Raw genomic sequence first — 25,948 nt, forward strand, 5'->3', positions numbered from 1 at the left:
CTCTTCATTTTTACATTATATTCTTTCCATAAAATAAAATAGGAGATTTTCCTTAATTCTGTAGGAAGATCATGCCAAAGCTTAGTACAAATATATTCATAAGATTTACTGAATAAAGATTTCAAATTAATATTTATCCCAGGACAAGCAGGCAGGTATTCTCTCTAGTGGGTGACGTGATCCAATGGAGCCCCGATGCGGATGCCTCACAAGCAGTCTTGCTTGAAGAAACTCGAAGTTTTGAGTCGCCCACACCGTGCCCAGTGTAGGGCGCGTCTTCTCAGTTCTTACTTTTCCGCGGAGCCGAGAAGTCCGTCTTCGATTCTCTACGTGAAGCTAGTTCATTTGCGCCTTCTTAAAGTCCGCGGTTTTGGGTTCTTTTACTCAGAATCGTTGCTTTTCATTGTGCTTTCTTGTTTTTTTTAAAAAAAAAATATTTCCTCCATCTGTTCGACTGGGCAGGCTGCGTGGCCGCACCCCGCAGCTTCGATCTTGCGGCGGAGCTTTTCCGGCCTATGTCCCGGCCTATTACTGGTTTTAAAAAGTGTGCCAAGTGCCAGCGCGCAATTTCACTCACAGACCCTCATCGACGCTGTCTTCGGTGTCTCGGGCCTCAACACCTTCCGAAATCGTGCAAGTCTTGCTCCACACTCACAGCACATGCTTTCAAGCGTCGTTGCTTCATGTGGGAGTCGCTGTTCAGCATGGAGTCTTCAACGGAGCTGTCTTCATCGAAGGGTGCTTCGCCTTCGACATCAGCCACTGCTCTTCAGCCTTCCACCTCTGCGGCCCCGAGCATCCTCAAGCCTGCTTCGTTTGTGCCGGCTCAGCCTTCGGTGCCAGCTGCGATGCCTTCCTCCGTCTCCTCAGGTCAGGTAGCACAGCAGCCCATACCCCCGTTAGTGCTAAAAGTGCCCAAGGCTTCTAAGCCCAAGCACTCTCACACTGCCTCTAAGGAGCACAAGGCCCGTGCAGGTGGTCCCATTGCTGATGCGGATCCATCCTTGCCGGCTTCGTTCCAGACCTTGCTTGAGAAGCAATTCATTGAGCACTTTACCACCATGGGGCCCAAGCTTTTCTCTCAAATCCAGCCTGTGCAAGCGGAGGTTTCCCGCGGGGTCAAGCCACCTCCGGTGCATCAGCAGTACGCACACTCTCTACAGGGAGCAAAGTCTCTGCGAGTGTCTGGTCTGGCATCGATGCATGCATTGCAAGGAACAGAGTCTTTGCCCATGCCTCCGTTGGAACCGATTCACTCGATGCAAGGAGTAGAGTCTTTGCGAGTGCCTCCATTGGAACTGATTCACTCGATGCAAGGAGTAGAGTCTTTGCGGGTGCCTCCATTGGAACCGATCCACTCGATGCAAGGGCTCGAGTCTTTGCGAGTGCCTCGAGGTGCTTCCAGCCAACCACCTCTGCTTCGATCAACTGATTCCAGCCCCATCCACTCACTGGGGGCCTCATCGAAGACTCACTCGCCTCATGTGTCGAGGCCTGCTTCCAGACACAGCTCGCATCATCGATCGAGACATTCTTCGAGGCACTCATCCAGGCATGCCTCGCCTCATTGGAAGCAGCCTTTTCGTCAGTATTCCCCACTGGCTACTTCGCTTCCCCCACTACCGGAGCTCGAAGACACGATGGGGTCTTTCTCGCCTTCTCAATCACCGTCCTCATTGCATCCAGAGGCCTCAACATCCTCGAGTCCTTCTCGAGGCCCTGCTTTGGCTGACCTTCTCCTCCTTTCTTCGGCAGATGACTGCTGATTTGGACATTCAACTGGACACAGGTTCCAAATTCTCAAAGGAGTATCTGGAGACTATGCATCTCCCTCAACCACCTGCTGAATCCCTCAAGCTTCCGCTTCATAAGCTGCTGGATCAGACCTTTGTTCATTGTCTTGAAACACCCTATTCCATCCCTGCTGTGCCGGGAAAATTGGATGCCAGGTACCACACGGTCCACCATAAGGGATTTGATGGTGCCCAACTCTCCCATCAGTCCCTCTTGGTGGAGTCCTCATTGAAGCGGTCTCATCCCTCTCAGGTGTATGCCACCGTTCCGCCTGGCAGGGAGGGCAAGACCATGGACCGGTTTGGCAGAAGAATTTACCAGAACTCCATGATGACATCCAGGGTTCTTAATTACAACTTTCACTTCATCACCTATTTTGAATTTTTCCTGTCTGTCCTTCAAAAATTCATGACCACACAAAATGATATTCTTATATTCCTAATATCAGAAATCAAGTGCTTCAATTCTTCAATTTATGGCAGCAGAAGAAACCTCAGTGTTTCTCAGGAAATTTCCTGTGAAACCATCTATGGCAACAATAATATTGCCATAGAGAAATACATCCTTGGTCTCAATAGCACCGCTTCAAATATTTACTTTGTTTCTTTTTATCTCTTATCACTATTTCATTCTTAATTTTTCAAAACTCAGTGAAGATAAAAATGAGCACTTATCTTAATAATTTCTTCTGATATTACAAAATCACCGCAGTCTGCAGTTTAAGGTCCAGCGCGGTACCAATCAACCACGCATGGAAAAAACCGTTCAATCTCCTTTCACACAGAGATATCCCGACAGGCCCTGTTTCGCCCTATGGCTGCATCAGGGGATTATTTTAAGTTATAAGCTATCGCTTCAATGATTTTCTCCTAAGGAACAGTTGTAACTTCAAAAATTTATGCCATATTTGGACTCCCAAGCACAGTTTGAGTACCAGGAGGTTCTGGCTTCGTTGTCCCAACTCCGGTTGCAGATGATGCAGTCCTCCTACGATGCCTTTGAGTTGTCTGCTCGGGCTACTGCATGGTCGGTGGCCATGCACCGGCTGGCGTGGCTCAGGACCATCGACATGGACCCCAATCTTCAGGACTGGCTGGCCAACGTCCCATGTGTTGGTACCGATCTCTTAGATGAGTCCATTGAGGCGGCGACCAAAAAGCTCTCGGACCACAAGAAGTCTTTCCAATCCATTCTTCGTCCGAAGCACAAGCCTGCTCCTCCTTGTCATCACGTCCACCGTTGATCTACCAGCAGCGTTTCCTGCTCTGACTCAATCTCTTCGCTGGTGGATGCTGTCTTCCAATCTATCCAGAGGTTTGCTATTTCACACCCCTCCCCCATCAGAAAGTTCTCACGACCGACTCTTCGACTTATGCTTGGGGGGCTCATCTGGATGGTCTCCGCACTCAAGGTTACTGGACCAGCGCGGACCGCCAGTGCCACATCAATCTCCTGGAGCTCAGGGCGATTTTCAATGCTCTCAATGCTTTTCAACATCTGCTTCACGACCGTGTTGTCCTCATTCGCACGGACAACCAAGTTGCCATGTACTATGTCAACAAACAGGGAGGCACGGGATCGGCCTCCCTCTGCTAGGAAGCTCTGAAAGTTTGGGATTGGGTGATTTGCCACAACACCTTCCTCAAAGCTGTCTACATTCAGGCGGCGGACAATGCAAAATTCTGCTATAGGACTTACATCCATTCTTGAATAAAATTCAAACTCCTCTTACTGACTTACAAGTGCATTTGCTCTGCAGTCCCTCAATCTCTCTCCTCACTTATCTCCTGTGAACTCTGTTTATCAGGCAAGTCCCTCCTATCTGTACCCTTCTCCTCCACTGCCAACTCCAGACCCTGTCCCTTCTGTCTTGCTGCACTGTATGCATGGAACAAACTGTCTGAGTCATTACATCATGCTCCATCTCTAGCAGTATTCAAATCCAAGCTAAAAGCCCACCTTTTCAAGGCTGCTTTCAACTCCTAATGCCCACTCACCATAAAATTATCTATGTCCATTCTATCAATCTCTCTGCAAGAAACTCCCTAACCCCTATATGTCCTATCTGTCTGTCTATATTAGATTGTAAGCTCTTCTGAGAAGGGACTGTTAATTGTACAGCGCTACCTTTCAGTGCTATAGAAATTATATGGGTACCTGGGCCTTTTTCTATGATGTTTACTGCAGTGCCTCCCCCCCCCCCCCCCCCCCACACACACACACAGCTCTGCTGGAATGTCTGTGTAGCCAGTCTACTGAAGCTATTAGGGGAGGTTTGGGGAGCTCTATGTGGTGGCCTGATATTCCTGTCTGCACTGCTGTGAGCCAGGATAGTTTCCTGTAATTTCAGGCAGCTCTCTGATGTCATCATTATCCCTCCCGAGTATAAATCTTAGCAGCTCCCTGTGGGTTTGGAGAGCTCTATTTGATGGCCTGGAGTTTATTTATTTATTTACATCTTTTATATACTGCATGATCCTGTTTGCATTGCTGTGAACTGGGATAATTTCCCTGCAATTTCAGGTGGCTCACTGATGTCATCATTATGAGCTGCTGTTCCTAAGGATAAATCTCAGAAGCTCCCTGCGACATGGCCACAGGGCAGCCTTTTTGAGGACAAGTCCGGGAGTCTGGATGGCTTTTCAAAACCCAGCACTTTGGGTTTAGAAAAGCTTCCCGTCAAAATTGCATCGGGAAGGGGCATCCGCGTGTGATGTCACTGTGTTGCATTCATGCATGTGCAGATGCTGTCTGGGGGGCGGAACGGGGCAGAAAAGGGCAGTCCTGGAGGCGTGGCCATGGGTTTGGATTTCCCTTCGGAGCCTCAGTGGCTAGAAGATTTAATTGGTAGATTGAGAGTTTGAGTAATGGGGAAGCCAAAAGCCAAGCCAATTGCTGACTGGGAGTATTCTTCATTTGAATTTGGGATCTCCTGTTTAGATTCAAGTGTCTCTTTAAGCTCAGGGGAAAGGCTGACCCCTGATTTTACCACAGCTTCACTATCTACCCCTCTGAAAGGACCTTCCCAAAGTGGTGTTTTCAAGTTTCAAGTTTCATTAATGCTTGATAAATCACTTATTTAGTTTCCTAAGCGATGTACAATTCACATTAAAAGGTGGACAGCAAATACAATAACATAAATTAAAACTTACTAAGTGAGAAGTAGTGGGACTGCTGGGAAACAGCGATCATAACATGATCAAATTCAAAGTTGAAGTAGGAATACCAAAGGGAAAGAGAACCACAGCGACAACTTTTAACTTCAAGAAAGGAAACTATGAAGCAATGAGGGTTATGGTAAGGAAGAAACTCAGGAACAACACAAAGAAATGGCAGACTGTAGAGCAAGCCTGGTTTTTATTCAAGGACATGGTAAGCGAGGTGCAAAATCGGTATATCCCCAGATTCAGAAAATGGTGCAAAAAGAGCTGAACAAAAGACCCGGCGTGGATAACTAAAGAAGTGAAGAAAGCGATAGGGGATAAGAAGAATTCATTGTAGAAATGGAAAAAGGGCAAAACCGAGAAGAACTGAAAAGAACACAGAAAGTATAAAAAAGAATGTCACCTCGTGGTTAGAAAAGCAAAAAGAGAATATGAAGAGAGGATAGCCAGGGAAGCATGAAATTTCAAACCGTTCTTCAGGGAAGCAGCCGGCTAGGGAGGAGGTGAGACCGCTGGATGACGGAGATAGGAAGGGAGTGGTGAAGGAGGAGAAAGAAGTGGCGGAAAGACTAAACATGTTCTTTTCGTCAGTATTTACAAAAGAAGACGCATACAACATACCAGAACCTGAATAAATCTTCAAAGGAGACCAAGCAGAGAAATTAACATCCATGGAAGTAAGCCTTGAGGACGTACACAGGCAGATAGAAAAATTAAAATCTGACAAATCGCCTGGCCCGGACGGAATCCACCCTAGAGTATTGAAAGAACTAAAGGAGGAAATAGCGGAACTACTATAGCAGGTTTGTAATCTATCCCTGAAAACAGGCGTGATCCCAGAGGATTGGAAGATAGCCAATGTTACGCCCATATTTAAAAAGGGATTGAGAGGTGACCCAGGGAACTACAGACCGGTAAGTCTGACCTCGGACCGGGGAAAATGGCGGAAACACTGATAAAAGATAGCATCGAGAAGCATCTAGAGAGGCATAAACTTATGAAAACAAGCCAACATGGCTTCTGCAAGGGAAGATTGTGCCTGACGAACTTATTGCACTTCTTTGAAGGAATTAACAAATGGATAGACAAAGGGGACCCCATAAATACTGTATACTTAGACTTCCAAAAAGCCTTTGACAAGGTACCCCACGAACGCCTACTTCGGAAACTAAAGAACCATGGGGTGGAAGGAGACGTACACAGATGGATCAGGAATTGGTTGGCGGGCAGAAAGCAGAGGGTAGGAGTGAAGGGCCACTACTTGGCCTGGAGGAAGGTCACAAGTGGTGTTCCGCAGGGGTCGATGCTTGGACTGCTGCTATTCAATGTATTTATAAATGATCTAGAAACGGGAACGAAGAGCGAAGTAATAAAATTCGCAGATGACACCAAGCTATTTAATGGGACTAGGACTAAAGAGGACTGCGAAGATTTACAAAGGGACCTGAACAAACTAGGGGAGTGGGTGACGAGATGGCAGATGAAGTTCAATGTAGAGAAATGTAAAGTCTTACACATAGGAAACAGAAACCCGAGGTACAGCTACACGATGGGAGGGTTGTTATTGAGTGAGAGTTCCCAAGAAAGGGACTTTGGGGTAATAATGGACATGACAATGAAGACCTTGGCACAATGTGCAGCGGTTGCTAAGAAAGCGAATAGAATGCTAGGAATAATCAAGAAGGGTATTACAAGCAGAACTAAAGAAGTTATCCTGCCGTTGTATCGGGCGATGGTGCGCCCGCATCTGGAGTACTGCGTCCAATATTGGTCACTGTATCTAAAGAAGGATATGGCGATACTCGAGAGGGTTCAGAAGAGAGCGACACGTTTGATAAAAGGTATGGAAAACCCTTCAAACGCTGAAAGATTAGAGAGACTGGGGTTTTTTTCACTGGAGAAGCGGAGACTTAGAGGGGATATGATAGAGACTTATAAGATCATGAAGGGCATAGAGAAAGTGGAGATGGACAGATTCTTCAAACTTTCGACAACTACTAGAACGAAAACTACAACTAAACGAAAACTACAAGAATGAAAAGTTCCAAAAAACTAAAAGGGGACAGATTCAGAACCAATGCTAGGAAGTTCTTTCTTCACCCAACAGTGGTGGACACCTGGAACGCGCTTCCAGAGGGAGTGATAGGACAGGGTACGGTATTGGAGTTCAAGAAGGGATTGGATAATTTTCTGAAGGAAAAGGGGATAGAAGGGTATAGAGAGAGGGCTAGTATACAGGTCCTGACCTGATGGTCCACCGCGTGAGCGGACTGCTGGGCATGATGGACCTCAGGTCTGACCCAGCAGAGGCACGGCTTATGTTCTTAATGACACGGGGACAAACTTTTCCCTGTCCCCTCCCCGCAGGAACTCATTTTCCCTTCCTGTCCCGGTGAGTTCTTTTCCTGTTCCTGCAAGCTCTGTCATTTGCACAAGCCTCAAACACTTTAAAATCATAAGTGTCCAAGGCTTCTGCGGTTAAGGCAGAGTTTATAGGAATAGGGCAGGGACAGCAAAATTGAGTTTTTGTGGGGATGGGGAAAATTTGTGCCCGTGTCATTTTCTAGTCTATATGGCAGCTCTGTGATTTTACTCAAGATGTGGTTTCTAAAGTAGAGAACATTGACCATAAAATGTTCTCTCTTGATATTTCATTGAAGATAGAATCACAGATTGGAACAGGTAGGGGCTTCTGGTGTTAAAGACACAAGTTGAAATCTTCCAATCTGAGATTTCTGAATTTTCCTGTTTGCCCTCTACTGACAACAGAAATCTTATTGAGAAAATATTTCAGGGAAATATTGAATTTGACTAATCCGGAATTGAATATTGTAAAATGTTATTACATCCCAAAGAAGACTGTAAAGATCGGATAGGGAATGGAAGTTCAGAGAATAATCTTATAGATAACTGAATTTCTTCAGAATGCCCAGGATAACATAGCTCAGCGCTCCACTCTCTTCTGAGATAAAGTCATGATTCTCAAACATTATTTTAGGAACAAAAGATTCTTTGTTTTGTGGAGGAAAACTCCAGATTTTTCCAGATATTTCTAGAGCAATGGTCTCAAACTCCAACCCTTTGCAGGGCCACATTTTGGATTTGTAGGTACTTGGAGGGCCTTTAAAAAATAGTTAATGTCTTGTTAAAGAAATGACAATTTTGCATGAGGTAAAACTCTTTATAGTTTATAAATCTTTCCTTTTGGCTAACGGCCTCTTTTACAAAGCCGCACAACAATAGCCCCGAAGCCCTTTAAATCTCTATGGGCTTTGGGGCCGTTAGTGCAGCTTTGTAAAAGAGGCTTGTAAGTCTTAATAATAATATTGTAATTTATAGCTAAAGAGACATATGATCAAGAAACTGTTTTATTTTACTTTTGTGATTATGATAAACATACCGAGGGCCTCAGAATAGCACCTGGTTAGCCACATATGGTCCCCCAGGCCGCGAGTTTGAGTCCACTGTTCTAGAGTCACCCAAGTTAGGTGAAGCAATTTTTACAACAGAAGTTAAAGGTGTTTTGGCTTTGGGCGCAACCTTTTTCTCGAAATTTCTCTTGACATGTTTGGTATCTTTTTCAGATACGCATTATGTTTTCTTTATGGCAGATCAGCTAGAAAGATTAATATTAGATAAGGAAGCTAGTTAATGAGATCATATGTCGGTACGGTAATTGGTTTCTTTTTTAAGCCTAAATGAGACCAGGTTTGTTTCTATTTTTGGTTGTTGGATTTATGGTATTTTCTTCTTTCTTCTCCTCTCGTGATGTGGACTGGTGAATTTCATGTGTATTTTCTTAATACTTGTAAAGAATTGTTTAAATAATAATTTAAAAAAACTGCTGGCCCCTCCTAAATCCCAATGGCTTGTTTTGTGCATTTTTCTTTTGGATGTGGCTTTTTTTTTTTTAATGGTTAGTAAAATATAGACGCACTGAGGACAAGCACATCCATGAAATGGCCATAGACATTTTTCTGTTTCAAAAAATGGTCATGTTTGCTACTGGGTTTTTATGCATGCTCTGTAAAACATCCAAACTTGGATTTGGACATCATATCAAAAAAGCCCCTCCGTATCTATTTAAGGACAGAGATGTCTGAAAAGGAGAAGTAGAGTTGTATGTGAAAAATGATATTAAAGTGGCAGAAATGCAGGAGGCCAGGGGAAAAGAAGGAATCAATATGTGTCATTTTGGAAAGAGAAGATGGAACCTCTATCTAAACAGATGTTGACTAGAGAGAACTTGGACAAAGATCGGTCATAAATATGCAAAAATTGGGAAAGAAAGAAATAGAGAGATCATGGATACCTACCAAAATGCTCTGCTCAGACAAATGGTGATAGAAACCACGAGGTGCTGGATCTAGTGTTTCTAATGTGCTGGTGGCTACTCACATGGGATGTTTAATGTAAGATCTAAGGAGAGCCAATCCAAAGAACTCCATGCCCTGGATTTCAAACATACTGACCTTATTACAATGAGGAAGTACCTGAAGAGAGAACTGATGGGATGATTTAACGATGCTTTTAATGATTAATTTCCTTTCCTTTCTCCCTTTTTTTTTTTTTTATATATTGTCTTTCCCTTCCATTTGTTCTTTCCCTTTATTAAGAGAAATATTGTAACCCTTTTCCCCCCTCCTCCCTGTTATGTCTTATGTTTTTGTTAATTTTTAGGTAAAGAGAAATTTTCTCTATTTTATTTAATTAATTAATAATTATTTGTGATTATGTATCGGATGTTTTGTAATACTAATGTGATATTATGTTTTGTTTTCTTTTAACTTGTATTTTATTGTACATCGCCTAGAAAGCTTTATATAGGCGATTAATCAAAATAAACCTGAACTTGAACTTGAACTTGACAGTGGTCCAAGCTGAAAGAAGCTATAAAAATGGCAACAGATCTTTATGTAAGGAAAATAAATATAAGAAAAGGATAAATAAAACCAATTTGGTTCTCTAAACAGGTGGCTGAAAAATAAGGACAGAAGAACATAAGAACTACCATCTCCGAATCAGACCTTAGGTCCATCAAGTCCGGCGATCCGCACACGCGGAGGCCCAGCCAGGTGTATCCTGGCGTAACCTTAGTCACCCGTATCCCTCTATGCGCCTTGCAAGGAGATGTGCATCTAGCTTGCCTTTAAATCCTAGAATAGTGGATTCCGCAATAACCTCCTCTGGGAGAGCATTCCAGGTGTCCACCACTCGCTGCATGAAGCAGAACTTCCTGATATTTGTCCTGGACTTGTCCCCCCTCAGCTTCAGTCCATGACTTCTTGTCCGAGTCACATTAGACATTGTAAATAACTTTTTTTCCTGCTCTATTTCGTTGATTCCTTTCAGTATTTTGAAAGTCTCGATCATATCTCCTTGCAGTCTCCTTTTCTCAAGGGAGAACAGTCCCAGTTTCCTAAGTCGTTCTTCGTAATCCAAGTTCTCCATACCTTTTACTAGCTTCGTTGCTCGCCTCTGCACCCTCTCCAGCAGTTTTATATCCTTCTTTAGGTAGGGAGACCAACGTTGGACACAGTATTCCAAGTGTGGTCTGACCATTGCTCTATAAAGCAGCATTATAACTTTCTCCAATCTACTCGTGATTCTTTTCTTTATCATGCCTGACATTCTATTTGCTTTCTTTGCCACCGCCGCACATTGCTCCGATGGTTTCAGGGTCCTATCTATCAGTACACCCAGGTCCTTTTCTTGTTCGCTCTTACCCAGAGTTGCACCTGACATTCTATGCTCGTGCTCCTTGTTCTTTTTCACATTTATGAAATACAGAAGAATTCAAAAGGGGAAGCACAGAAAAGAATCCTGAATTAAACTCAAAGTACAGGAGGAAGAAAATGGCTAGATATGTAAGGCTAGAGAACAAGACTGTGGGTATATTGGAGAATGGAGGAAGGCAAAAATGGAATTGTAAGACTAAAAGATGCTGAGAGTGGTGAGTGATGAGTGATGAGGAAAAAGTAGAAATGCTAAATAAGAACATAAGAATTGCGGGATATCAAATTTTATAAACAAACATATCCTGTTTCTAACAGGTCCTAAGTACCAGGTAGAAACCCAAAGAGTAGCAACATTCCAGAGCTGAGATTGTGATGCCATAATGCCTCATTCCACTAATGCCTAAGAGCCAACCTCATTAGTGATGTCACAATGGCTCAATTGTCCTATACTTGGCTCATATAAGAGCTGCCTTACTGGGACAGCCCATAGGTCCATCAAGCCCAGTATCCTCTTTCCAACAGTAGCCAACCCAGGTCCCAAGTACCAGATAGAAACCTAAAGAGTAGCAACATTCTTGTGCTGAGATTGTGATGTCATAATGCCTCATTTCACCAATGCCTCAGAGCCAACCTCATCAGTGGTGTCTTGGCTCACATAAAAACATAAGAACTGACATACTGGGACAGATCGTAGGTCCATCAAGCCCAGTATCCTGTTTCCAACAGTGGTCAACCTAGGTCCTGTTTAGTGTTCACAGAAGAAAATACCGGAGAAGGACCACGGTCAGCTGATAAAAGGAATGGAATGGATATTGCACCGTCCATGGAAGAAAGTGTTTATGATCGATTTGAAAAACTGAAAGTGGACAAACTATGGAACTAGATGAGATGTATCCTATTACCCTGAGGAAGCTCAAAGAGGTTTTAGTTGGTCCTCTTAAAGATTTGTTTAATAAATCCTTGGCAAAGGCGAGGTTCCATTGGACTGAGAAAGAATAGATACGGTCCCTCTTCACATAAACCAAGACAGAGAAGAAGTGGGAAACTACATACCAGTAAGCCTCATTTCAGTGGTTGGAAAAGTATTGGAGATGCTGTTGAAGGAATCCAATCTAGAATCCAGTGGATTTCAAGATCTGTGGCCACATGGCTTTACCAAAGGAAATTGCACACAAAACCAATTGTCTGACCAAGTGGTCCAAATTACAAAATACAAGCACAAACGAATCCCACTCACAATCGTTGAAGAATCCCTTCGTTAGTCATTTAACACAGTATTTCTTATGACTCGGGAAGAAAAGCCTCAGAGCATGGAGCTATACACACAGCAAAGCCTCACTGATTTAGCGTATTTCAAACAGAACTGCTGCTAGTTTAAGTCATTGGCAAAACCCTCAACTATTTTTTCTATAATTTTATTGTTTTTCTGTTTTTTATTTTTATATTAATACTGTGAACCCATTAGGGATAACCTAAAATTTAAGAATATCAGCCGATAATTTCTAAAGAGGAGAGTGTAAATGCGCTTATCTTTAGCTTTTCTTTCTATAGCTTATAGCTTGCCACTCTCTCTCATACACTCCATGCCGCTAAAAAGCCAGCATTTCGTGGAGTTATTTTATTTTATCCACTGCCTAAGGGCTTAGTGTCTGTATCTTACTGCCGATATTGTCAGGCTTTTTTCCCCGAGTCATAAGAAATACTGTGTTGAATGACTAACGAATGGAGGGATCCTTCAACGATTGGGAGTGGGATTCGTTTGTGCTTGTATTTTGCCAAAGAAGACAGGACCATAAGAGTTGCCCTACTGAGTCGGACCAAAGATCTCTTAAGCCAAGAACTGTATGCTCTTTCCAATAGTGACCAATCTAGGTCAGAAGTACCTAGCAAGATTCCTTACTATTGATTTTGCCAAATGAGTCTGATCAATTTGTTTGATTATGTGATCAGAGAAGTGGTCAAGGACAAGTGCTAGATGTAGTTTACTTGGATTTTAGCAGTCTTTGCTACAGTTCCTCATAGGAAGTTCATAAATAAACTAAACGGAGTGAAGTAGAACTCACTGGATTGGAAACGGGTTAACGACAGAAAATGGAGGGTGGTGGTTAATGGAATTCACTTGGAGGAAAGAAAGGTGAGTAGTGGAGTACTCCAGGTGTCAGTACTGGGGCTGCAGATTTGTGAGCAATATTGCTAAAGGGTTAGAAGGAAAAGTCCACCTCTTTGTGTAGACATCATCAAGGTTGCAGGGTGGTAGACTTAAGAATAAGACCTGGAAATATTTTTCTACTGAAAGGATGGTGGGTACCTGGGGAAGGTGGTAGGGATTAAAAACAGTGTCTGACGTGGGGTACAGAGGATCCTGTAGCAAAGTGAACTTAAATGACCTGCACTCTGAAACAAGGCATTGAGGGGTATGGCAGGTAAGAACATAAGAATAGCCTCACTGGGTCAGACCAATGGTCCATCAAGCCCAGTAGCCCGTTCGCACGGTGGCCAATCCAGGTCACTAGTACCTGGCCAAAACCCAAGGAGTAGCAATATTCCATGCTACCAATATAGGACAAACAATGGCTTCCCTCATGTCTTTCTCAATAACAGAATATGGACTTTTCCTCCAGGAACTTGTTCAAACCTTTCTTAAAACCAGCAACACCAGTGTTTTTCAACCTTTTTACACCTGTGGACCGGGAGAAATAAAAGAATTATTTTGTGGACCGGCAAACTACTAGGACTAAAATTTTAAAACCCCGTTTCTGCCTCATCTCCGCAAGCTCGGTCACCTCAGTAACTATAGAAAAATAGACAAATATAGTACAAAATATAGACAGCAGATATAAATTCTCAAAACTGACACGTTTTGATCACTAAATTGAAAATAAAATCATTTTTCCTACCTTTGCTGTCTGGTGATTTCATGAGACTCTGGTTGCGTTTCCTTCTGTCTGTGTATCCTTTCTTTTATTTCTTTCTTTCTGCACTCAGGCCCAAGAATTGTCCCTTTCTATTCTCTCCCTCTTTCCTTCCTATGTCCTTAGTGCCCCTGGTGCCTCCTTCCCACGTCTTTAGTGCCCCCAGTGCCTCCTTCCAATGTCTTTAGTGCCCCCAGTACCTCATTCCCATGTCCTTAGTGCCCCCAGTGCCTCCTTCCCATGTCCTTAGTGCTCCCAGTGCCTCCTTCCCATGTCCTTAGTGCCCCTTCCTGTCTTTAGTGCCCCCAGTGCCTCCATCCTATGTCCTTAGTGCCCATTCCTGTCTTTAGTGCCCCAATGCCTCCTTCATATCTCTTTAGTGCCCCCAGTGCCTCCTTCCTATGTCCCTCTCACTGCCTTCCACACTTTGTCCCACCCCTGAAGCCAGCCTGCCTGCCTGTCTACTTCTCTCCCTCCCTCCCTGGCCAAAGCCAGCCTTCTTGCCTGCCTACCTCCTTCCCTCCCTGCCCCACAAAACAAAGCCTCCCTCCTTCCTTTCCCCCCCTGCTCTTACCGCCCTGCTGCTGCTGCTAAAGCCGACAGGAAGTCTTCTTTCCAACGTCAATTCTGACGTCGGAGAGGACGTTCTGGGCCAGCCAGGCAGTGATTGGCTAGCCCAGAACGTCCTCTCCGATGTCAGAATTGACATCGGAAAGAAGACTTCCTGTTGGCTTTAGCAGCAGTGGCAGGATGGTAAGAGAAGGGGACCCGGGGAAAGGAAGGAGGGAGGTACAGGAAATGATCGCCTGTCCCGTTGTCCCTGAGCACAGCTTCAGGACGTTGTCCCGAAGCTGTGTGTGGGGACAACGGGACAGGAGGTCTGAAAACAGACCTATGGTCACTTTAATCTTACCGGCCCTGTGCGGACTGGCAGAAATTTCCTGCGGACCAGCATTGGTCCGCGGACCGGCGGTTGAAGAACAGTGAGCTACACTATCTGCTCTTACCACCGTGTTCCAGAGCTTAATTATTCTCTGAGTGAAAAAAAATTTCCTCCAATTGGTTTTAAAAGTATTTCCCTGAAACTTCATTGAGTGTCCCCTAATCTTTGTAATTTTTGATGGAGTGAAAAATCGATCCACTTGTATCCATTCTAGTCCACTCAGGATTTTGTAGGCTTTAATCATATCTCCCCTCAGCCGTCTCTTTTCCAAGCTGAAGAATTCTAACCATTTTAGTCTTTCCTCACTTTAGCCACTTTATGGGTAGACTAGATGGACAAGATAGGTATGTATCTGTCCTCATGTTCTATGGGAGCAATATTCAGATGTAGTGGTGCGTATTTTTTTTGAAATGCTGACTACCACTTCCAAAATTATGCCCAGATATTCAATACCAAGCCATGTCCAGGAATCAGCATTAAAAATCCAGGTAAACCTTAGTTATATCTTGTCTTGTTGGAGTTTAGGGATGGGGATGGGGGGACTTGGGGGGTTATCTTGAAAGCTAAGAGGTCATCAGAGTACAGTCCTCTTTGGCTGGTTGATATCCTTGTAAATTCTTTGATTGTCATTTTACCATTGTGTGTTTCTGGTTCATTTTGTTCATAATAAAAAGATTTACACTAAAAATCCAGGTATGTGGAAATGAACAGCACTTAATCAGTTCAGTGGTGATATTTATCCTAAATCAGCTAAGTTAGGGCTGCTGTTTAGACAGTCCTAAATGGCTGGCTTACTTAACTGGTTATGTGATGCCTCCATCCAGAGACCACCCACTGGTTTTGGCTTAGGTGTTTAGTGGGATACGATCCAGATAAGCCCTGCTTAATATCAACTAATAGCCTTCCATTGGTGATTTAACTGGGCAAGAGCCTCTCCTTCCCAATTGCATCACCTAAATTATTGACCTTTATCTTATGTCAGGAGGAAAGTAGCAAAGGGAGAGGGTCAAGTGGAGGGGTGGGGGGGGGGGGTGTGTACAGCAGAGGGCCAGGTCTGGGATAATGGGGAGGAGAGCAACAGATAGACTAGGTAAAATATATTGATGAATGCTCAGAGAAAGACATTCATTCATTTTGTGACTCAGATCTGACATGAGTTTTCTAGCGGCATTTCTAGATCCATCATTTGGAAACCAGTTGGAATTAGAATAAAAGGGATTCATAATCAGGACCTTTGTATACCTTTTGAACGGTATACAAGGAGCTGTAACTAAGGGAAAAAGTAGGATGCTAAGCTAAAACCATAAGAGCTAATGATGCAGCTTCAAATGTGAACATAACACTTTTGCACACTGATGTCGTAAGCTAGTCATATGCAAATCTGAAATATACAGAACTTGGGCAAGTATACCGAACATATGTGCACAAGGCTCTGTGCTTAGGGCAACTAGTACTGTGTACATGTCTGACCAATAGAAAAGTGTGAGCATACATCTGTGCATGTGCTGGAATGTTATTCCTGAGAAAACAGAAGATACAAATTCCCAAAAGGGAAGCAACCGAGATGAAGTGGGAACCAAATCAGGCAAACAAAAGGGACACACACAGTCCAATCAGGATTCAACACAAGCTGTGTTTTGGCAAAAAAAAGCCTTCATCAAGAATTAAGCAATATCAGAATAGCCACAAGGTTGTCTAAAAAACTGCATTGCATCATCCAGATTCCACAAAAATGTGTGCTGCTGAAATCTAGATGATGTCATGCCGTTTTTAGACCAAGTTTGACTGGATATTTTGATATTGCTTGGACTCCTAATGAAGGCTTTTCTGCCAAAACACAGCTTGTGTTGAGACCCATTTGTGAATCTCCACAATAAAGAACTGTTTGAACTTTGTCCCTTTCATTTGCCAAATTTAATTCCCACTTCATCTCAGATATTGGGCTTGATGGACCTTTGGTCTGTCCCAGTATGGCAATTTTTATGCTGGAAAGTTATTCTGCAGATAAATATTAGCATCAAAAACATTTCCTGCATAGAAAAACCATTCCAGAATTTGTGCTTAAATGTGTACAGAACTCCTGCCTCCCATTCTGGCTTCAAAGTGGCAAAGAGAAGCTGGCATTCAATTCTCACAGATCCTATGGCAGTTATCCCTTCTAAGCCCCATTCAAGTTCTTGCGTTATGTTTGCTTAAAGTCTCCTGTGTAGTTTTGTGTACTTCATTACTATCATTTTAATATACTTTATGCCAGTGTCTACCCAAAGATTTTGTGAAGGGTTAACATCTGCACAAAACCCTTTCCTGCATCATGTGCCTGGAAGTTGTGCACAGATGTCACTGTCTGCATTGGCCCAGAGTCAGCAGAGACGGGGCAGGCAAAGCATTCTGGGATCTCTGTGACTCCACTTTCTGCTCTGTAAGCCCTCTGTGGACTTACCTCCTGATATCATACACTCTACTGAATCAAATATAGCCAGAGAGAAACATAATACTTAAATCCTGACCCAGTTCCTGGATCTAGTGAATATTTCATAATTTCACTTTCTAAAGACTCCAAAACCAAAATAAGAAAGCAATTAAACCAATACAAATAATGAGATCAGTCTAAGCAAATGCTGAAGCTTGAGTGGGATCTGCATTGTTTCACACATAAGTCTAATGAGATTGTCATGTACAAGGATTACTAGGGCTCATTTTTTGCTAAGTGTATCGTTCTTATGTAATTGTCAGATGCAGTAATGTCGCTCTGTGTATGCTGGTCCAGGAATTCGGAGGTTTCCTCTGCAATCTGTCCTGGGATCCGAAAGTCAATGGTGGGCTCTTCCAATTTAGGACTGGAGTTGGTGTGAACGTTTCTTGCCTCAATATTGCATCCAGTACCCTGAAGGAATTGTAAGAAGTTCTCCTCAATGGAACCATCCCGGCTAGGTAAATTCATGTCCTCCTGCAGAGATTGTTTGAAGAAACAACTGAGGTGTTTGCTAAGCTCTCCTCTGATCTGGCGATTCAGACACCCATAAAAGAAAGGATTGGAAGTAAAACAAAAATACCCGATCCAGGTCACCACCTTCTCTATCTGACCTCCAGAGAATGACTGGGAACTCAGTGCTGAGTAGAGGTGAAAGGAAAAATATGGCAGCCAACAGAAAATAAACTGTCCTCCCACAGCTATGAGGATAATAGCAGCTTTTCCACCTCCAAATATTCTCTGTGGGGTGGTTCTTGGTGCTCCAGAGCTGGTGACCATTGTGGACCTGCTACTGAGAGACTGTGACCTCTGACGTGGTGTATCCATCCATGTTGGTAGTGGCCCATTGTGCATGGCAGCTACCCTGGCAACTTTGAACATGCTGCAGTACACCACAAATATGATCAAGACAGGCAACAAAAAATAGAAGATTGCAAAAAAGACTATAAATATCTTCCTGTAGGAGGTGCTGCTCCATTGTAGAGAGCAATGGCGACTACTGTAACCAGAAGAACTGGTGAATTGTTTGGTGCTCCAGCCCAAAACTGGGATGACAGACATGATGATTGCTTTGATCCAAACACCAACCAAAACAGATATCACTAAGCCAACAGTCATCTTCACCTCATATCTCATGGGGTGGACTACATAGTAGTATCGTTCTATGTTAATGGCAGAGATCGACAGAATGGACATACTTATGAAACAAATGCTGAGGAAGAGATAGACCCGACATATGGCTTCCCCAAAGATAATATCATTGAAAAGGGAAGAACTGGATAACATTGCTAATGGCATTAACGTCAAAGCTGCAAGGAGGTCCACCAAACAAAGGTGGAAAACAAAGACAAATTTCCTTAGTGTTGGAGTTTTGATGATCACCGTCATTACTGCCACATTTCCAGCAATAGCAAGCAGGTCAACCAAGAGCATGAAGAAAAGTCCAACTGACTCTGAGGCCACATCTCTGGTTCCAGATCCCAGACTGGAGGTTGGATTTATAGAATTCTGAGCTGTCTGATAGAAGCTTTCGGGTCTAGAGGAATTCCATGTCCTTTGAGTGGGAAGTGAAGGCTCCATGGATACTCAAAAGAGAACCCCACAATGTGTCTCATCACAGGCCCATGATCCATCCTATTCCAAAGCAAAAACAAGTTCTAGAGAGAATTTTAGATGTAGATGTATCAAAGGGCAGAAAGATTTAATTTTCTGCTACCTCCTTGGAAAATCATCTGAACCATTTTCTCAGGGCATTTTGCAACCTGTCTTGAGGTTACTCTTCACATTCTGGCTCTAAAGAGTTTTGTCATTATCCCAATTTCTTTTGTCTCGTGGATTGTGCTTAAAAGTTTATGTCTCTGGGAGCGCAGGAAAGACATCGGGAATGCATACATACTTGGCAGTGGCTTAGGACACTTCCTGTGTTGAATAAGTACTTTATTCCCAGATCTCAATTCGTCTTCAGGTAGATTTCGAACCTGAAAATGTGAAATAGTGCAAAATGAATCTCATCTCCAAACTTACAAGTGAAACACAATTCTACACCTGGGCACATCCACTGAGATGCCCCAAGAATACTTAGTGGAAGCCTACTCTACAATGGTGCCTGGGCACCCAGCTTCCAGTACAGAATATTAGTGTAGCCTGGTATTGGGGTGCAACAGACCTAGTATAACCGTGGGCACATATATGCAGAAGGAAGCATGTATGTCAGAGCCCCTTCTGTGGCCATGTCTATAACCCCTTATATTCATGCCTATGAGTGATGTAGTAAGGGGAAGGTGGTCCACCCTGGATGCTGTCTTGGTGGGGCGCTTGCACCCGTCCTCTCTGTCCCCCCCCTTAACATTCCCGGCGGGAGCAGCAACCTGCTGCTTGCGCCAGCACGGCTCTTCCTCTGATGTCACATGCTGGACCCAGGCCTAGGAAGTGACATCAGAGGAAGAGCTGACGCTGGGAATGTTAAAGAGGTGCAGAGCAAGGGAAGGGGCGCATGCACGTGTGGCAGGAGGGGGTGGGGAAAAATTGATGGAGGAGGGGTGCCTCTCACCCTCGTTACACCATTGATGCCTATGCTACTTATGTGCACTGTTACAGAATAGCGCTTAGGTGCCTTGCTGACGTTTTTCACAGGTACATAAAAAGAGCAAATAAATATGGCTGCCTTATTTATAGAATTTCCCTTATAATTATCATTATGACAGGTCAATTCTCCCAGCTGTCCAGGATAACTCTTATTTAAGGAATCTTCCATTAAAACCATTCATTACACACCCCCACCCACAGTCTTGCTACTCTTTTGATTCTTCCAGGTATTTATGACTTGGATTGGAAACAGGATACTGGGCTAGACGGATACAAATGCGTCAGGAATCGAGACATAAATCTGCAAATGCAAGGCAAAGAAAGACCTTAAAAAGAACTGGACGCAAACACACACAGCAAAATCATTTTTAGGTATATTTGTGATGGGGTAGAGTCACTATGACCCCAATCACCGCTGAGAAAATGCTACATGGAGAAGTCCTATGTTAAAACCTGATGGGTATAGGCTCTTCCCATCAGGCCAAGCAAAGCAAGCTCATTTGCATGTTGAGTCAACAGACCTCACCTCGAGAGATCAGCAGCTTGCAGACAAGACCCAGAGCCTAGCAAGACAAGTGAGACAGAGTTCCTGAATGACCCTTGGAGAGATGCATTCTGGCACCTGCCTAACTCCAAGTAAGCTCAGATCTGAAATGACCAGTGACCAGCAGGTCCACAGAGACCAAGGTATTGGGAGACCCAAGTGACCAGAAGTCACTGGTGGTGACTGGAAGAGACCTGAGTGACTCAAATGCCTGGAAGTAACTAGTGATGACTGGAAAATATCCGAGTGACTGGAAATGACCGATGATGACCAGAAGAGTCCCGAGTGGGCAAAGTGATTGGTGTTGACTGGAAGAGACCCGAGTGATCAGGAGAGACTCAAATGACTGGAAGTTACCGGTGATGACCAAGTTTCAAGTTTCAAGTTTATTATAATATTTGATTAAACGCTTTTCAGATTACAAAGCGTTTTACAAAGGCAATCAAATTCAATTAAAAAAAAAAAATCACAAATACATTAAAATTAAAAATGACTACTTTAAAAAGTAAAAAACAAACTGGGGTGACATACCACATGAAACGGTAGGAAAGAAGAAAAAAATACAATTTTAAAATAAAATAACCAAAATAGGGTAGTACATTAGGAAGGTGAGGGGAAAAAATTTAGAACAGAGGAAAAGTCAAAAGGGAAGGGGATGAGGATCTTAATTTGATGAAGGGTGATGAAAATAGGAATTAACCAGAAAAAAAAAACAACAAAAAAAAAACCTTTTAGTTAAAGGCTTCTTTAAAAAGAAGACACTTTAAGCTATTCTTAAAGAGTCCCGCGTGGCTGGAAGTGACTGGTAGTGACCAGAAGAGTCCCGCGTGGCTGGAAGTGACTGGTAGTGACCAGAAGAGTCCCAAGTGGCCAGAAGTGACCAGAAGAGACCCAAGTGATCAGAAGAGACTCGAATGACTGGAAGTGACCCTAGTGGCTGGAAGTGACCGGTGGTGATTACAAGAGTCCCAAGTGAATGGAAGTGACTGGTGATGACCAGAAGAGACCCGAGTGACTGGAAGAGCCCATAAAGAGAGGAAAAGACTAGAGAAGCCTGAGTGACCAGTCGGCAGTCTCTGCCAACAGCAACAAAGTGACTGCTTGACAATATTAAAATCAAGAAGCCAGGAAAAGAATCAGTTGGACCACTAGATGGGGGTAAAAGGGGCTCTCAAGGAAGACAAGGCCATAGTGGAGAGATTAAATGAATTCTTTGCTTCAGTCTTCACTGAGGAACTTTCAAAGAAAGAAAACTGTAAAACTTGTGGGGATTTTTTTACTGCATTCATTACAGCAGATTTAAAGGGAAACTTTCCATTTAAGAACTGACTGGAGAAGTGTACATGACAGATCTGTGAATCTATGCTCACTATTTGCATTGGTCCTTTTCCCTGTATGGGAATTCTTATGTTCTTACTTTTGGAAAACCCACAGTATACGTGTAAGCATACTCTCTGCCCTAGGAAGCCCTTCTCTGATACACATATGCAATTTTCCAAATCCCATTTCTGCATGGAAATGCCTTTGAAAATGACCTAACACAGACCCTAGACAGCAGAGCCAAATCATTCACACCAAGGAAAGGGGTTTTAGATTTAGTTCACATCTTTTTCAGTGGTACCATTCATGGGCCCAGAAAAGTTGAGAACCCAGCTCTTCCCCATCTCTCTCTATGTCTCCTTCCACCACAGGCACTTGGTTGTAAGAGGCTTGGACAAGCTTAGCATCCCCATCCCTAACTATAACCTTCCCCACTTTTCACAGCCATCAGCACCAGCAGAGAAACAGGACAGGAGCAAACAGGCACAAGGCTACCGTCCCTATTAGCACCTCTACTGCTCTGCTAGTCCCACTCATTTAGAAATCAGGGGCAGGATCAGCAGAGCTGCGCAGAGAGACAGTGGCCTTATGCCTGTTTTCTATTTATTGCTGTGGCTGATGGTCCTTGGAAGTAGCCACAACTGGAGGGAGGGTGGAACAGAAAATGCAAGGGGAATAAAAGTTGCTGGATGAAAGGGGGAGAGAGACAGAGAGAGGAAATATGCTGGATGTAAAGGGGAAAAAAGAAGGGAGATGCTGAATGCAAAGGGGGGGAGGGGGAGACACCGGATGGAAGGGGAGAGAGAAAGAGGAGATGCAGGTGGGAGGGAAGGAGAGGGGATAGAGTTAAAGGCTGAGGAAGGGTCATGGGAAGACATGAAGGAAAGAAATGGAGAGCTGTAGGTAGAGACAGTTAAAAGAGGGACATTGAAGGCAGGATAATAAAAATTGATTAAATCTGGATAGACAGGTAGAAGAATAAATGGAAGAGGAGAGTGTGATGCAGTGGTTAGATCAACAGCCTCAGCACTCTAAGGTTGTGGGTTCAAACCCTGTACTGCTCCCTGTGACCCTGGGCAAGTCACTTAATCCTCCACTGCCTCAGGTACATTAGATAGATTGTGAGCCCACCGGGACAATGCTTGAAGTAACGGTAAAAGCTATGTAAACTGCTGAGAACTCTGTAAGATTCATCAATATATCAAATTTGAATAAACAAACATAAGAAAGATGAAAGGAAAAGATCAGTGTTGGAGATGAATGTAGTCGAGGAAAACAGAAGAGAAAAATGACAAATGGGTAGCGAACTATGGGCTCCTTTTACAACGCTGTGGTAGAGATTCCCGATGCGACAAATGCAATGAAGCCCATTTGGTTCCTATGGGCTCCGTCGCACTTGCCTTGCTGGGACTCACTACCACACTTTTGTATGACAAGAACGTTAGGAGAAGACAGAGAAAAGCAGAAACCAGAGACTGGGACCAATACGATTAGAAAAATTAAATTGCCAGACAACAAAGGTAGAAAAAAAAAATAAAAAATTTTAGTTTTAGAATATGTTTTGCCCAGTCTCCCGCTTCCATCAGTGGCCAATCCAGATAATAAGAATCTGGCAGAATCCCAAAAAGTAGCAAGATTCCACGCTGCTTAACCTTAGAGATACACAATGACTTTCTCTTGGGCTGTCTTAATAATGGTTTATGCTGTCAACTTTATCTCTAGGAATTTCTCCAAACCTTCCTCAAACCCAGCTACATTACCTGCTTTTACCACTTGCTCCAACAAAGAGTTCCACAGCTTAACTACGTGGTAGCATGGGATGTTGCTGCTCTTTGGGGATTCCACATGAAATGTTGCTACTCCTGGGGATTCCGCATGGAATGTTGCTACTCCTTGGGGATTCCACATGGAATGTTGCTACTCTTTGGGGATTCCACATGGAATGTTGCTACTCTTTGGGGATTCTGCATGGAATGTTGCTACTCTTTGGGGATTCTGCATGGAATGTTGCTACTCTTTGGGGATTCTGCATGGAATGTTGCTACTCCTTGGGGATTCCACATGGAATGTTGCTACTCCTTGGGGATTCCACATGGAATGTTGCTACTCCTTGGGGATTCCACATGGAATGTTGCTACTCCTTGGGGATTCCACATGGAATGTTGCTACTCCTTGGGGATTCCACATGGAATGTTGCTACTCCTGGGGATTCTGCATGGAATGTTGCTACTCCTTGGGGATTCCACATGGAATGTTGCTACTCCTTGGGGATTCCACATGGAATGTTGCTATTCCTTGGGGATTCCACATGGAATGTTGCTATTCCTTGGGGATTCCACATGGAATGTTGCTACTCTTTGGGGATTCTGCATGGAATGTTGCTGCTCTTTGGGTTTTGGATAGGTACTAGGAAACTGGATTGGCCACCGTGAGAACAGGCTACTGGGCTTGATGGACCATTGGTCTCAGCCAGTAAGGCTATTCTTATGTTCTTAGTCAATGGAATTTGTCAGGTTTTGAAATTTGCATATGCTGTCTTTATATTTCTGCACATCACTCTTTTTCTATAGAATAGCAGACCTAAGTCAAATGGATAAGTGAAGCTGCTAGGTGTCAAATAAATGAATATTCACCAGCACTATTTAAATGATACACCATTGAATATTTGAATAAAGTACGTGAGCTTTACTTTATCCTGTCGTAGTAGTAGCTGAGTGTAAAAAAAAACAAAAAAAACGCTTAGATAACCTTGATAGGCGGTATATAAAATCCTAATTTAAAAAAAAAAAAAAAAACTTGCTGAAAATATGACTCGCTTTGTTCAGTTCTGCAATACAAATCATATGATTTGAGACATCAGAATCCTAGAACACATGACAGGGGACATGTGATAAAGGCATTAAAAAGCCCGAGAGTCATTAACGCACAAATTAGCCTTTTCCAACGTAAGGGAAGCAGCAGAACTAGGGGTCATGATATGAAGATACAGGAGGTGGGCTGAGGAACAACATGGCTGTAGGATGCCTACAGAGGACTCCCAGGGAAAGTGGTGGAGGCAAAAAGCAGAAGCAGAGTTTAAAAAGTGAACAATAAGCACAAACCTCCCTGAATAGCAAGAGGACAGAAACAAACTACTAGGATAACTGCATTGAACAGTGGTTCAACCTAAAACAACAGCAACATGACTATAGTGTGCATCCAACCTGCACTAGGGTTACAATATGGCTCCAGAAAAAAGAGGATGGATTGAGAGATCCGGGTTTTACTTCCACCGATGTCTCAACTGGAGCCATATAGTAACCCTAGTTATAATCCTAAACTGAATGGCTCCAGGAGTAGGGGCGAAGGGAGAACTTGAACAGAGTAAACCGGATGGCTCTGGGGTGGGAGAGAGGAATCTGCCTAGAATGCTACTTACTGTATAACTCTAAACTCCAAGTGGGGGGGGGGGGGGGAGAACTTGCAGAAAGCATCAGTTACAATGGTAGAAGGAATGACAATGGAGGGGGGGGGGAATAATTCCCTGGAGCAGCAATGATGACCCTAAACTCCTTCATGGCCAAAGTCTCTCTGCTGCCATCTACAGGTTACTATTAACCTCATTCAACGTTAATTCAATAGCAGTCAATCACTCATTTGGAGACAGAATCTAGACATGTATTAATCAGTTATAATAGCCACAGCCAGCATCTCTCCTCATACTTCTGAGTAGTGGCTGACCTCAGATGAGTTATGCTTAGATGCAAGCTAGCACCTTCATTTGGCTAAGGAAATGTGCACACACAGAGATGCTCCAGGAATGGGACCCCAATGACCTAATGATTCCTGAGGCCTGTGACCTCTCTGAGAAAAATAAACCTCCTGTTTTGGCTTCTTGTTTTAGGAATGTCACTGAACCTATGTTCTTCAATTCACCATCCACCCTGAGTGTGTGGCGCAGTGGTTAAAGCTCCAGCCTCAGCATCCTGGGGTTGTAGGTTCAAACCCACGCTGCTCCTTGTGACCCTGGGCAAGTCACTTAATCCCCCCATTGCCCCAGGTACATTAGATAGATTGTGAGCCCGCCGGGACAGACAGGGAAAAATGCTCGAGTACCTGAATAAATTCATCTAAACCGTTCTGAGCTCCCTTGGGAGAACGGTATAGAAAATGGAATAAATAAATAAATAATACTGCTGCGTGCCACAAAGCCTTATTAGCCACAGTGATCCTGCATGCCACAACCAGGCCTCTCTTAACTCTACAGTCTATTTTCCTTTTTGAATATTGGCACAAATGGCCTAAAGCAAATACCCAGGTGCAGTTGATTCATAGCATTTTGTCATTTGTGCACACACCTGTGTGCTATGCCCAAATTCTGTCCGTGCACACACCCACCACAAATTAGGTGCCATTTATGGTGACACATCGTTTCCACTCGCTACTATTCTATACAAGTTAATTTCTGTGCAGAAGTGGCTACTTCCTTGTGTAAATC

General features: G+C 43.6%; 2 protein-coding genes across 2 annotated transcripts in view; both read right to left on the minus strand.

Moving 5' to 3' along the window:
• Positions 1-17,186: 17,186 nt before the first annotated feature.
• Positions 17,187-18,636, minus strand: GPR61 (G protein-coupled receptor 61). Its single transcript, XM_033918266.1, has one exon. It carries the CDS (start codon positions 18,600-18,602, stop codon positions 17,238-17,240), a length of 1,365 nt encoding a protein of 454 aa, XP_033774157.1. The 5' UTR covers positions 18,603-18,636; the 3' UTR covers positions 17,187-17,237.
• Positions 18,637-18,785: 149 nt separating this feature from the next.
• Positions 18,786-25,948, minus strand: part of LOC117347397 (cytochrome b561 domain-containing protein 1) — a 134,107-nt gene continuing 126,944 nt past the window's right edge. Inside the window, exon 4 of the mRNA XM_033918268.1 lies at positions 18,786-19,000. Coding sequence (XP_033774159.1) covers positions 18,803-19,000 — 198 coding nt within the window. The 3' untranslated portion in view covers positions 18,786-18,802. The remainder of the gene's footprint in view (positions 19,001-25,948) is intronic.

This window comes from Geotrypetes seraphini, chromosome 13 (assembly GCF_902459505.1).
Source record: "Geotrypetes seraphini chromosome 13, aGeoSer1.1, whole genome shotgun sequence".
In the NCBI taxonomy this organism is placed as follows: domain Eukaryota; kingdom Metazoa; phylum Chordata; class Amphibia; order Gymnophiona; family Dermophiidae; genus Geotrypetes; species Geotrypetes seraphini.